This window comes from Ipomoea nil, unplaced genomic scaffold, assembly GCF_001879475.1.
Source record: "Ipomoea nil cultivar Tokyo-kokei standard unplaced genomic scaffold, Asagao_1.1 scaffold1074, whole genome shotgun sequence".
NCBI classification, from domain to species: Eukaryota; Viridiplantae; Streptophyta; class Magnoliopsida; order Solanales; family Convolvulaceae; genus Ipomoea; species Ipomoea nil.
In genome coordinates, this window is record NW_017617502.1 from 2,018,529 (window position 1) to 2,032,602 (window position 14,074).

General features: G+C 37.0%; 2 protein-coding genes and 1 non-coding gene across 4 annotated transcripts; 2 read left to right on the forward strand and 1 right to left on the reverse strand.

Annotated features, from left to right (window-relative positions):
- Positions 1-438: 438 nt before the first annotated feature.
- Positions 439-2,572, reverse strand: LOC109182524 (60S ribosomal protein L14-2). Its single transcript, XM_019332660.1, has 5 exons — positions 2,448-2,572; positions 2,252-2,353; positions 1,545-1,674; positions 1,362-1,474; positions 439-705 (listed from the first exon to the last, which is right to left on the reverse strand). The coding sequence occupies exons 1-5, from the start codon at positions 2,448-2,450 to the stop codon at positions 649-651; spliced, it is 405 nt and encodes a 134-aa protein (XP_019188205.1). The 5' UTR covers positions 2,451-2,572; the 3' UTR covers positions 439-648.
- A 3,894-nt stretch (positions 2,573-6,466) lies between these two features.
- TRNAK-UUU lies at positions 6,467-6,538 on the forward strand. The gene has a single exon. It is a non-coding gene; the product is annotated as a tRNA-Lys (tRNA).
- Positions 6,539-11,857: 5,319 nt separating this feature from the next.
- Positions 11,858-13,963, forward strand: LOC109182520 (probable ribosome biogenesis protein RLP24). Of its 2 annotated transcripts, none has more exons than XM_019332652.1 (5): positions 11,858-11,949; positions 12,106-12,203; positions 13,125-13,238; positions 13,351-13,487; positions 13,570-13,963. In XM_019332652.1, the coding sequence occupies exons 2-5, from the start codon at positions 12,123-12,125 to the stop codon at positions 13,736-13,738; spliced, it is 501 nt and encodes a 166-aa protein (XP_019188197.1). In that variant the 5' UTR covers positions 11,858-11,949; positions 12,106-12,122; the 3' UTR covers positions 13,739-13,963. The 2 variants fall into 2 exon arrangements, with proteins under 2 accessions (XP_019188197.1, XP_019188198.1); XM_019332653.1 differs by having other exon boundaries at positions 11,928-11,943; positions 12,100-12,203.
- The last annotated feature ends 111 nt before the right edge of the window (positions 13,964-14,074 follow it).

The window sequence follows — 14,074 nt, forward strand, 5'->3', positions numbered from 1 at the left end:
GTCACTAAAAATCTGAATGTATATAATTTAAATTTGAAAGATGAAATAGATTAATTCTCTATATTTCAAAATCCAATTTTTGGATATTAATTCTTGCACAAACCACATCCTCTATATTATTATAAGGGAAAATTGCATCTTTAAAAAGCATAATTTGCCCTCTATTATTAAATTATTTTTAAATTTTCCATTAACTGCAGACAGAATATCAACGCTAGAGACTATCATCACTTTGCTCATAACTGAGGGATTAAACTCAAATACTACCATAACTTAAAGACTTAGTCAAAACTTGATTATAACTCAAGGACTAAAGATGTAATTTTTCCTTATTATAATATAAAACAAATTACAGAAGGTTTCATTTTTTGTTCATCCAGCATTTTTGGTTGTCAAATTTCAAAAACCCCTATAAAGATTAGAATGAAAACATAATCCTGAAAAGAATATAGTCACTACAGATTATGTCAAAACTCATAAAAGATCAAACCAAAATTATGTCCAAAAACACTTGAGACATGATAATAGTATGTATGTTCTCTAGCTGCAACAAAACCAGAAGAAAAAATAATCCTTGAAAGCTAAAAAATACAACACCAAAAACTAGTTTATAATAAAATCACAGTATCTGAGTACACTATTGTTCTCTCAGGCTGTGCTCTCCTTCTTAAGCTTTGAAAGCTCCTGCCTTACAATGCCAGCCTTCTGCAATTGCATTACCATTAAGATAATATTAGATTCCAACAAATCAACAATTTACAAAGCCTTTCATGAAATAATATAATAATTAATGGTATGGGAAGTTTCATATATATATATACAGTAAGGGGGCGTTTGGTTCAGGTTATATATGATAACCAGGATTATATTTGCTTGGTAATATAAGATTACCATGTTTGGTTCAGGTTATGTCACCTCCGCATTAAATTTTTAACTATTGGAAGGGAATGTGAGATATCCTCCAATTTCTTAGGTAATCTCACATTCCCTTGTATTATTACTAATGTTGGGCTTTGTATTTTCTAATCAATTTATCTTATGACCGTTATCTTATTTATATATCTTAGTTTTAAACCAAACACATGAATCTAACATTCCCCAAGGCAATCTAACATTCCATTGAACCAAATGCCCCCTAAAAGATACCATTTGAAGAATTCAAACAAAAAAAAAAACCACAAGGTAAGAAGCAGCAAGGAAAGGCACAAAATTTCTCAATTGTGTTCTCTATCCTGATGAATAATTATGGTAGACAGTTGCAAATTACATTTTCATTCATTTTCTCCGCTTTATGACAGCATAATAACATTTAAAGTTTTGAATATACGGATATTTTTAAAATCTAGACATTATAAACCCACCTTGATTTTTGCCAACATAATCTTAAACCTGTCAAAATCATTCAGAGAGGCTCTCCTCTTCTGCACTATCAACTTCCTTCCCCAGGAACTGTTCTCCCATTTATTCTTTACATCTGGCAACATAAACAAAATTTAGACAAAAGCGAAGAACATATTTAGCCAAGTTAACAAGCAATAACTCACCAGCTGCTTCCATTGCTGCAATCAAAGTCTTCTTCTTGGGAACCCTTTTGATGTCAATGGTTATGTCAGTGAGTGTAAGTCTCTTGAAGTTCATTTGGCTCCTCACCATGTCAGGAGCATCAACAAGAGCCTATCAATACGCAGATGCATAAACAGTCAGGCTACAAATCTTTTGAATAAATACAAAACTAATCAACGAATCAACTATGTTAAGAAAAAGCAGCATGATAAAGAACCACTAGCCAACATCCAGCTTTGGATACACATATTAGAGAGGGTGTTCCTAGTATGGTCAAAAGACGATGTAGAAATGTAGGACTTAAGAGATAAGTGACGTCTCATGTTTACAAATAATACTATAGTATTTGCAGTTTTGCACCATGTACCAAAAGGCAAAACAACCAAAGTATAAAGAAATCGAGAAATTCCAAGAAACTAATTGCAAGAGATCTCTATACTAGTATGATTAGATTGCAGCAATGACTGGAGTATATTACAGCATATTAGGAATGGCCTCAGATCATACTCATTTCTCTGTCAGATCATAATATCAGACAATGTAGGCAAATCTATGTATTCCCATCATTGGCACCATCAACACTTATGAACTTTAAAGTAGAAACAAACACAAATAGTACACTTTAAATGAGAAAAAGCATGCCAAACAGTACAATTTCCTCATTCTTTCTATGACAGTAAGAAATTACCCTGTTCTGATCGATGACATCGACGATGACGACTAACTTGCCGTAGTCCTTGCCATAGTTAACGAGCGCGACCCTGCCGATCTCCACGTACCTCTTGAACGGCTAAAAAAGGAGTAAAACAAGATGATTATGGAGTTTCAAAGCGAAAAGAAGATAAAAATGAAAGATTAAAGAGAGCATTTCGATTGAGGCTAACCATTTTCGGCGGTCTGAAAGAGCAGGGGAACGTGAGCTTAGGCCGGAGGGCAGTAGTCCAATGTTAGGGTTTTGCGAGGAGGAAGGAGGAAGCTTATAGTGCTAGGGTTTGGGGCTCAGTTGTATATGGGCTAGGCCTGTATGTTGGGTTGGATTTTTTAAGATTTTTATTTGAAATGGGCTTATTTTAGAAACTTTGTATGTTGATTACATAAAATATTGAAATGGGCCGCCGCTAACCACTACCGCTGCCGCCGCCACCACCATCACCGCCACTGTTACCACTACTACAACTGCTGTCGCTACCATCGCCGTCACCGCCACCACCTCCACCACCATCACCAACACATATTTTTATAAGGGTCTTTATGTCTTTTAAAACATATTTCATTTTTATTCCTTAAACCAACCAAACACAGTAATATAATTCCTAAAGACTATTCCTTCCGCGAACCAAACAATAGAATACAATTCATATTCTATTCCTTGCCTATTCCATTTCTTATGGAATAACATTCCTATTACCTCAAAATTCATTCCGTGAACCAAACATGCTGTAAGAAATTTAGAGTTGATGTCACATTGGGTCATCCAAGTATAATGGTTTGGTCACGTTTAGTTCTAAACTTTTAAATTGACCATTTGTAGTCATTCAACTTTCAAACTTAACCATTCGTGGTCCAAGTTAACCACCCATGGTCCTTCAACTTTCGAAATTTAATTAGTCGTGGTCCTCTTGGAAGAACCATGGTTGGTTAAAATTAAATAGTTGAAAGACCATAGATGATTAATTTGGATCAATGATGGTAACAATTTGACAGTCGAAGAATCATATAGATGATCAATTTAAAAGTTTAGGACTAAACGTGGCAAAAGTACTATACTCAGATGATCTGAGATGGTATTAACTCTAAAAATTTGAAACAAAGTTTGGAACTTTAGCTATTCAGCATTTATGGTCGGACATGAAGTTGATGTTAGGGAACTCTAGAGCAACATAAGCTCACCTTCAGGAAAACAATCACTAAAGATTAGTCAAATATATGGATGGCAACGGGCGGGGAGTATACTCCCCGTCCTCGTCCTCGAAACTCCGTCCCCGTTCTCGTCCTCATTCTTGACGGGAAAATGAAAATAGTCTCCATTTTTGTCTTCGCGGGAAATTATGCGGGGACGGGATTCTCTGTCCTTAGTTAATTTTTAGTCAAAATTTTAAATTAGTGTAATTTTTAATTTTAAAAACTAAAAACTTAAATCTTAATTTTAGAATTTTATATATATATATATATATATATATATATATATATATATATATATATATATATTTATTTATTTATTATTCGGGGACGGGACGGGGAGGGATATCCCGTCCCTGTTTCCGTTCTCCGAAAATTTTTTATATCTCCGTTTCCGTCTTCGTCGGGACATATTACCATTCCTAGTCAAATACTCGAAACCAAGATAGCCAAAAAGAACTATAGGTGGTTAACCGCAAATTATGCAGTGGACTCGTGTCCACAATGCATTGTGGACACGAGTCCAAAACGACGTCGTTTTCAGGAAAAACGCGTCATTTCAGTTTTTTTAAAAAAAGTTTTTGATTTTGTCTCGCCGTTAACAGCGTTATTCATTTGTGCCATTATGAATGTACAGTTATGAGATTATGAATGTACAGTTATGGAATTATGAATGTAAGTTATAAAATTATGACAACAGAGCTCTGACATTATGAACTTACAATTATGAACATATAATGATACAATTATGAACATAGAGCTCTAAAATTGTGAACCGAGCTTTGAAAATTATGATTTTACAGTTATTGAATTATGAATGTACAGTTACGGAATTATGAATGTACAGTTATGCAATTATGAACAGAGAGCTCTGGCATTATGAACTTACAATATGAACATATAGTGATAAAATTATGAACATAGAGCACTAAAATTGTGAATGTACATTTACGGAATTATTAATGTACAGTTATGAAAGTATGAATGTACAGTTATGGAATTATGAACATAGAGCTCTGACATTATGAACTTACAATTATGAACATATAGTAATAAAATTATGAACATATACTCCTATAACGAAGCGGTCTGGAAAAAAAAAAGAAAAAAAAAAAAAAAAAAAAAAAGATAACAGTGCCTAACGGCACTGTTACCCGTGTCCAGCATGCATGCTGGACACGGGTCCATAGCATAACGATTGAAGAAGGCAAATTATTGTGTGAACAATGGTCCACATAGTGTTGTATGGATCTAAATATATATATTTTTCTCTAATCAATATGTAATACGTATACTAGGACTTATATGACATCTCAATGTTCTAAAATGGTGGCATCGTTGGCTTGTCGCGATGTTTCTGTGTTGTTGTGACTCGTGAGGTCTGTTGAGAAACAAAGAATGTGTCGAATGAGGATATATATACAAACCAAACAAGATATGTATGCATGTGTCTGTGTATGTGGTGTGTAATCGATATACATATAGGTACAAACCAAACAAGATAATTAATTTGATAAATTAATTGGACAACCATCTTAGCTCAGTGGTAGAGCGCGTGACTTTTAACGTGGTCGTGGGTTTAATCGCCACAGATGGTGAATGAAAATAAATCTTTAACACTTATGCCAAATTCGTTTACTTTTTTTGGGTTCGTATGATGTCAAAGTTGTGATTTACACTAATTTGTTAAATTTGTAAATTTTTAAGATTTTGTAAGTGGTCAAGTGGTCTGATCTTTTCCCTTCTTTGGTGTGCTTGATAACATTATTAGGTTATTTTATTCTATTTATTTACTAGTCCTTTTGTTATTTATTTGTCAGTCCTTCAATTTCTTATTATGTTATATATATTCGTCCCATGGTTCTTTGATTATTTACTTATATATATATTCTTTGGGCCGCCATTTTGGACCTGTGTCCTCTGGGCATTGTACACTTTCTAACTGGACTTCACGCCCCGATAATAAAGTATCGTTCATTTATTATGTTCTGTATTTCCTATACCCCGCTTGTAGTGGGCTTGGTCCTGATAAAATCATCATTGGTGCCATCTCTATCCGTTCTCATATAAGCCCAAGTACACCAAAATGGTCGAGCTACGAAACATGTCTTCACCCCCTCCAAGCCAGCGGGGGAGCAGGGGAGACCCCTCCCTCCTTTAAGGGTGGGAGTGCTCCAGCTCGCATGACAAAACTGGTAAAGGGACCCGCGAGGGAAACCGACGATAGAGGCGGATCCCCTGTCTACATGATCTTCCGAGTGTGGCCCCTTGTGATAGGAGGAGAAGAGTATGTGGGGTCGATAGGGGAGACACCCGCCCCAAAGAAGCAACGAAGGGAAACCATTACCTTTTCAGATAATGACCTCCCATGCAAGAAAACATCGCCCAAAGATGTTATGGTCATTTCGGTTGGAGTGAACAGGATGTCGATGAGGCCAGTCCTGCTAGATACCGGGAGCAGCGTTAACGTAATGTATCACGAAGTCTTTGAGAAGCTGGGCTTCGCCTAGGGTAAGCTCCGCCCCATTAAAATTCACTTGCTGAATTTACGAGGGATACCATCAAGACTGAGGGGTCCATACGGTTGCCCGTGGAGTTAGGGGCTCCTCCAAATATGCGACAAGTAGAGATGGAACTTCGTGATCGTCAGAATGACTTGCACCCACAATATCATCCTAGGGAGGCCAGGGTTGACAAACGTAGGGGGAATCCTGTCAAGGGAACACTTGTGCCAAAAGTTCCACACCCAAGCAGGATCGGGGTAGTTTACGGGGACTAACAGTTAGCTCATGAATGTCACAGGAAAGCCTGCCAGAAACTAGGGGAAGGGTAATCACCCGTGATCACCGTAGATAAAGGATATGAAAAAGAGCCATTGAGGAACGGCTCGGAACCCGCCGTAGAGCTAGAAGAGATATAGGTGGGTGTGTGTATGTGGTGTGTAATCGATATACATATAGGTACAAACCAAACAAGATAATTAATTTGATAAATTAATTAGATAATCATCTTAGCTCAGTGGTAGAGCGTGTGGCTTTTAACCACATGGTTGTGGGTTCAATCCCCACAAATGGTGAATGAATGTTTAGACACTTATGTCAAATTTGTATATTTTGTAATTGGTCAAAATTTTAATTTTCTCTCATAAACACTTGTTTAAATACTTTTCTTTTACATTATCATATAATATTGGCTAAAGTGTCATCCCGCAACATGAACTATATCCGATTATTCATGAACTTTCATAACATATATTTTGAACCACAAACCAGTAATTTTTTTCCACCTAGAACTTTTAGCAAGGTTTTCTACAGGTTACCGGTAATATATTGACATAGATTTTTTATTATTATTATTATTATTATTTTTGTAAATAGATGCTCATTAGAATGGGTTCGCAATCTCTTTGGTGTGTGGAGACCAACTATGTTCCATGGTCATTATTTGACGCACGATGATGCCCCACCGGCTGTAGACAAACCGGTAATATATTGACATAGATTATTTTTATTATTATTATTATTATTATTTTTTGTAAATAGATGCTCATTAGAATGGGTTCGCAATCTCTTTGGTGTGTGGAGACCAACTATGTTCCATGGTCATTATTTGACGCACGATGATGCCCCGCCGGCTGGAGACAAAATTGGAACTGATTTGGTCGCCGGAAACTCTGGGTTTGATAGACAGGTGACTAAGAATGGGATGCCGCCAGTGTTTTCTAGTTCACAAGCGGTTGGGGATAACGGGGAAAAATCTCAGCATTGTTGTTTTGGCCAGAATAGTTGCCTTGATCCTATGGTTTCACGTACGCTTGGTTCGGAGGATACTCATTATGTGGATGAGGTGAATAAAGGTGATGAAGTTGTACAAGGAATAAGATCCTACCTGTAGAAGATGGCCTTTGTACTGTAAAAGATTTTTTTTTAAGCACAAACCAGACTGTGAGGCACTCACTTACAAAATTTTCATCTCAAAGTTACACTTTAAAATCAATGCAATCATCAGCCAATCATCCAAGAACACATAGATTATTGTTATATGGTTTTGTACCTAGCTGACAATGGACACACAAAAGAACAACAACAATATTCTCCCATCAAGCTGCAGACTGAAACATTTGAACCATTTTTTCCATTTCTTGATTACACATGCCTTGTATCTACTGTTTATAATCCCTCTTTTTTTTTTTTTTTTTTTTTTTTTAAAAAAAAAAAACATAATCTCTCTCTTAGGTGCCCTTTCTGCCCATTATTTCTTTACTCTCACCACCTTCAATGACGCAATACTCAATACATGACATCTCCTCAAGCTCAACCTTGTCCCACTTCTTGGGAAGATTTACTGGCAGATTTGCTGGCAGATTCTCCGGAATGCGAGCTATTTTTCAAATGGTAAGGAGTTGAATGGTTGCATTCGAGCTATTTTTCAAATGGTAAAGAGTTGTACTGCCTTCCAAGTTCATCATACATAACAGTATATTCATTTCCAGGCTCATCATACGTATTCGCGACAGCTTCTATTTCCAGCGTATTCGTTTTCATTTGCAGCTGATTTATTTCCAGGTTCAACGCAGCAGCTTCTGGTTTCATCTTCAGCAAACGTTAGGCGTTCATGCAACCTAGAAATTAAAGATTGCCACTCCAAGAGGAAGAGCTGCCGCCGGCGAATGAAGCCACCGTCGGAAGTGGAAGAACGAGAAAAAAAATCAAGCGTAATCACACATTGGAAGTTTGTTCAATTCTTGATGAAGAAATGAAGAGACCGGTCTAAGATGATTTATTTAGGAATATAGGGTCCACTAAAGCACAAAAGAAGGTACACATCAGCTCATAACCAGTGCCATGTCATCATATTAACTGGGTAACCTGCAAAAAGTTCTAGACGAAAAAAAATTATTGGTTTGTGGTTCAAAATATACGTTTTGAAAGTTTAGGGTGCGGCATGAATAATAGGGTATAATTCATGGTGCCCGATGACACTTTAGCCTATAATATTCATAAATATTTCTCAAACAACTTACTTTTTGAATTTCGTAAGTAGTTGAAAATTAAATTTTCATCCACATACCTCTTTTTAAATATTTTTCCTTTCACTTTATCATACAATATTCATTTATGTCTAATATCTCATCTCCCCATTATACATGCATATTTGAGGGTCCACCACCATTTAAATCATCTTTATTTTATTTATTTATTATATTTTTAATTAAATAATTTATCATTCAATTATAATTATTTATGTTATATATATAAAAATAAAACTAAACCCAAAAAAAAAAAAATAGTGGTGCATCGAGAACTTTTAATGTGCCCCGTAGGTGTTATACATGCGTGACACTAGTTGGGCACATCTAATTTTCACACTCACCTAGCTAACCATCGCCATAAGATTATTTATTTGTTTATTTTTAAAATTTTGTTCAAATGTGCATATAAGATAGTATATCTAAATATATATTTTTCTCTAATCAATGTGTAATACGTACACTAGGACTTATATGACATCTCAATGTTCTAAAATGGTGGCATCGTTGGCTTGTCGCGATGTTTCTGTGTTGTTGTGACTCGTGAGGTTTGTTGAGAAACAGAGAATGTGTTGAGTGAGGATATATGTACAAACCAAACAAGATATGTGTCTGTGTCTGTCTATGTGTGTGTGTGTGGTGTGTAATCGATAGACATAGGTACAAACCAAACAAGATAAATAATTTGAAAAATTAATTGGACAACTATCTTAGCTCAGTGGTTGAGCGTGTGGCTTTTAACCATGTGGGCATGATGTAAAAATTGTGATTTGCACTAATTTGTTAAATTTGTATATTTCGTAACTGGTCAAGTGGTTTATTTACTAGTCCTTTTGTTATTTATTTGTCCGTCCTTAAATTCCTTATTCTGTTATATATATTCGTCTCATAGTTCTTTGATTATTTACTTGTATATTCTTTGGGCCACCGCTTTGGGCCTGTGACCTTTGGGCTTTGTACACTTTCCAACTGGGCCTCACGCCCCGATAATAAAAGTATCGTTCTTTTATTCTGTTCTGTATTTTCTGTACCCTGTTTATGGTGGACTTGGTCCTGATAAAACCATCATTGGTGCCATCTCTATCCATTCTCGTATAAGCCCAAGTACGCCAAAATGGTCGAGCTGATAAACATGTCTTCAGCCCGCCAAGCCAGCGGGGGAGCAGGGGAGACCCCTCCCTCCTTTAAGGGTGGGAGTGCTCCAGCTCGGACGACAAAATAGCATGGTTGCAATAGGCGCTAGGCGCTAGTCAGGGGGTAGAGTAGCGCCTAGCGCCTAGACGGCCTAGGCGGGGCCTAAGCGGCCTAGGCGGCTAACTGAAAAAAAAAAAAACAGTGCACGTGTGTAAGTGCATATATGTCTCTCTCACACACACACACACACACACACACACACACACACACACACACACACACACACACACACACACACACACACACACACACACACATATATATATATATATATATATATATATATATATATATATATAAATGAAAAAAATTAGCAAGGTCGAGTCGGTCGGGTTAACTCGGCTAACTCGACAGAAATTGACGAGTTAACTCGGCATAATCGGACGAGTTAGGCGCTAGGCGGGCGCCTAGGCGGCCAGTCTCCTAGGCGGGAGCGTAGAGGGGAAATCGCCACGGCTTAGGGGCGCCGATTACTCGGTGCCTAGGCGGGATTTTTACAACCCTGCAAAATAGGTAAAGGGACCCGCGAGGGAAGCCGACGATAGAGGCGGATCCCCTGTCTACATGATCTTCGGAGGGTGGTCCCTTGTGATAGGAGGAGAAGAGTATGTGGAGTCGATAGGGGAGATGCCCGCCCCAAAGAAGCAACGAAGGGAAATCATTACCTTTTCAGATGATGACATCCAAGCAAGAAATCCTCGCCCAAAGATGCTATGGTCATCTCGGTGAGAGTGAACGGGATGTTGGTGAGGAGAGTCCTAGTGGATACTGGGAGCAGCGTTAACGTAATGTATCACAAAGTCTTGAGAAGTTGGGCTTCGCCCAGGGTAAGCTCCGCCCCATTAAAACTTCACTTGCTGGATTTACGGGGGATACCATCAAGACTGAGTGGTCCATACGGTTGCCTGTGGAGTTAGGGGCTCCTCCAAACATGCGACAAGTAGAGATGAACTTCGTGATCGTCAAGATGACATGCGCCCTCAACATCATCCTAGGGAGGCCAGGGTTGACAGACGTGGGGCCGTGGGGGGAATCATATCAATGGAACACTTGTGCCTGAAGTTCTACACCCCAAGCAGGATCGAGGTAGTTTACGGGGACCAATAGTTGGCTCGTGAATGTCACGGGAAACCCTGTCAGAAACTGGGGGAAGGACAACCATCCGTGATCACCGTAGACAAATGATTGGAAAAAGAGCCATTGAGGAAAGGCTCGGAACCCGCCGTAGAGCTAGAAGAGATATGTGTGTGTGTGTGTGTACTGTGTATGTGGTGTGTAATCGATAGACATATAGGTACAAACCAACAAAATAATTAATTTGATAAATTAATTGGACAACAATCTTAGCTCAATGATAAAATAAATTCAACCACGCATGTTTAATTGTAATTATACTATTATTATGCTATTTATTAACTTAATTACTTTAATTATTATTAGTTAATTATACTAATATTTGTGTAATTATATTAGCTTAATTATCATAATAATTATTAAATTTTATCTAAAAACATAATAAGCCTCAATTAAGGTTATATCCTTGATTTATGTCCATCTTTTTGTATGCAAATAAATATGTACATTTTACTTTAAATGTTGTACATTTCAATGTTATTTGACAAAACTATCCTTACACCGTTATAACATCGTTAGTTTTTTAATTCTAACATTGATAACACATCATTATTACCATACACCTATATCTATCATATCTTTTTTCCTATTTTTTAATTATCATTTTATTAAAATCATTATATATTAATTTAATGCTTAGTTATATTTTAATTAAATTTCTACGAATGATAAATTATATATGTGCGTGTACAAAATACATATATTATTTGTGTATATATAATTCAAATTATAATTTTTAATTATTTGTATTTATCAATGTTTTAATATTGGGCATGAATTTTCGCGCATCGCGCGTACAAAATACTAGTATATTAATAAGTAGGAAGGTAGTTTGAGCAATTTTGTTTTTATTAATAGTGTATAGATAAATAGATTAAAACTCTTCTTAAAAAAAAAAAAAAACAAAACAAAAGAAGGGGAAAAACCCTTCAAATGAATACATATATTGCTGGGGATAAATTGACTCTGGCCGAAAACGTGGGGCATTTCATATTATTTGTCAAATTTGGTGGACCATTTAGCAAAATTGTTCTTTCCCTGTAATCCTGTATATATGCTAGGCAATTTTACGCTGCCCTAACCCGAGACGGTTCTCCTGCACAGCCATCCTTTGAAGACAGCGGTCGCCGGTATGTTTCTCTCTCCACTATTTGCTTTGAGTTCATAGCTTTAGCTCGTAGTCTAGTGATCTTCTGCTAGAGTTGCTTAAACTTTCAGTAATTTCTCAAAAGATTACACTTTCGGTTTTTGTCTAATTAGTTTGCCCTTCGTCTGAATTTTCGCTGTATAAGTTGAAGACATAATGAGGTTGGAAAAGTGCTGGTTTTGCTCATCAACTATCTACCCAGGCCATGGTATTCAATTTGTTCGAAACGATGCAAAGGTATGATATTTTCGCTGATTTTTTTTTTTTTTTTTTAAATTTTATCAGCTCTGTTATTATATGCGTTGAGATCACATGCTTTTTAGGAATTGGGAGTGCCAAATTAGTAGGCGACCTTGTTTTGTGCCCTAGATGCATATTAGTCTTTTGGTGGGATTCAATACACTACTGCAGTAGTAGTGTATAATGACAGGGATTCAGTACATATTGCTTAGTAGCATATATTGCTGCAGTTTATTCACATGTCTGGGTAGGTAGTGCATAGTTGGCTCTTGAAATATCAGTTCAAATAAATAATTTGGAATTTTGGCTTTTCCAACTTAGCTAGCAGTTCATCTGCATAGATGATATAATGATCAATTTTTCTTAAACTGATGGAAGTCTCATTTGTAAAAGAGTGTTCTTTTGTTTTCTTTAACTAATGGGAGTCTAATTTATAAAAGAGAACATCTTTTTTATTCAATTTATCCTCTTTCATGTGCTTTTGGTCTGTTTTTTTGGATGACCGAGGAAAACCCCACAACCCTTTTGGGTGCAGGTAAACCCCGCCTTGTGACCCTAGCCGGTAAAGGACCACCCATAGCTGACCGGCTCAAACCAAGGGGGCAAGGGTTCGAACTCGTGACCTTGTGGTTACAAGTGTGGATCACTTGCCATCTTGGCTGGGGTTACCCCCATTTTTGGTCATTGTTTTGGCAATTGTTGGTGGTATTGGAGCTAATTATATATGTATATGCACCTTGTTGATGATGCATATGGTTAAGAAACATGGCTGGACAGAGTAAAGTTGTGTTGTTTATGGTGGTATTTATGGTGGTATTTTTGTATCTGTCCGAGCAAGTATATTTACGAGTAGATGGGTGGCTCTTGTTTTTTTTTGGTTCACCTTAACTGATAATTCATGGTTTTCTTCATCTGCAGATTTTTCGGTTCTGCAGATCTAAATGTCACAAGAACTTTAAGATGAAGAGGAATCCTCGTAAGGTTAAGTGGACTAAGGCCTATAGACGGTTACATGGAAAGGACATGACCCAGGTTTGCAGGATTTCTTGTGAACCTATTTTCTTTCCCTTTAGTGAGTTCAGTTGTTACTGACAGTACTTTCTATTACCATTCATTTATGTTCTTGGAATATTTGAATTGGAAGGACGCAACATTTGAATTTGAGAGGAAGAGAAATAGGCCAGAGAGATTTGACAAGAATGTAACAGAAAACACTTTGAAGGCCATAAAGAAAATCGATAAAGTCAGAATTGCTAGGGAGGCTGCTCACCACAAAAACAGGTTCGAATTGGTCTATATTTGTACCCTCTGGAGGATCCATTTTATATTTTTGTATTAACATTTTCTTGAAAACATTCTCCAGGATGAGACCCAACAAACTTCGAAAGCAGAAAGAAGCAGCAAGGGAACTGGAGCAGGGTATCCACTTGGTCAAAGCTCCTTCTGTTCTCCAACAAGATCCATCCCTCACCTTGCCCATCAAGGTCAAGGTTTCACAACAACAATCAGAAGAAAAGCGCATGGAGGAGTAAATGTCTTTTTGCTGTGTTGTCATGTGATATATTTTGTCCCAAAATCAAATGCTTCATTGAGCCCAAGGAGGACATTTCATCTCTGCTCATCAAAAGTTTTGTTTTATTTTATTTTTTTGGTCATGTTTTTCACATCATCTTACTTCCTACCCCTATCTTTTTTGTTATGTGGTACAATGTTCAAACATATTATTATCAAAATTGTATTGTAGGTGATTGACGATATCTGTTGCATGACGTGAGGTATACAATAATGTGCAGTGGTGTAAAAATTGGCCTAGGCGGCTGCTTAGGCGTTGACTAGGTGCGAGGTGCTCCTAGGCTGAGGCGATTTTA

What these genes read in the sequence shown, in the direction of transcription:
- LOC109182524 (XM_019332660.1), bottom strand. An exon ending in ATGTCATCGATCAGAACAGG is followed by an intron (nt 1,675 to 2,251) that starts GTAATTTCTTAC and finishes GCGTATTGATAG; the next exon opens with GCTCTTGTTGATGCTCCTGA. An exon ending in TGCAGCAATGGAAGCAGCTG is followed by an intron (nt 1,475 to 1,544) that starts GTGAGTTATTGC and finishes TTATGTTGCCAG; the next exon opens with ATGTAAAGAATAAATGGGAG.
- LOC109182520 (XM_019332652.1), top strand. Translation starts at nt 12,123, where the DNA reads ATGAGGTTGGAAAAGTGCTGGTTTTGCTCATCAACTATCTACCCAGGC. An exon ending in ATGGAAAGGACATGACCCAG is followed by an intron (nt 13,239 to 13,350) that starts GTTTGCAGGATT and finishes TTGAATTGGAAG; the next exon opens with GACGCAACATTTGAATTTGA. An exon ending in GCTGCTCACCACAAAAACAG is followed by an intron (nt 13,488 to 13,569) that starts GTTCGAATTGGT and finishes AACATTCTCCAG; the next exon opens with GATGAGACCCAACAAACTTC.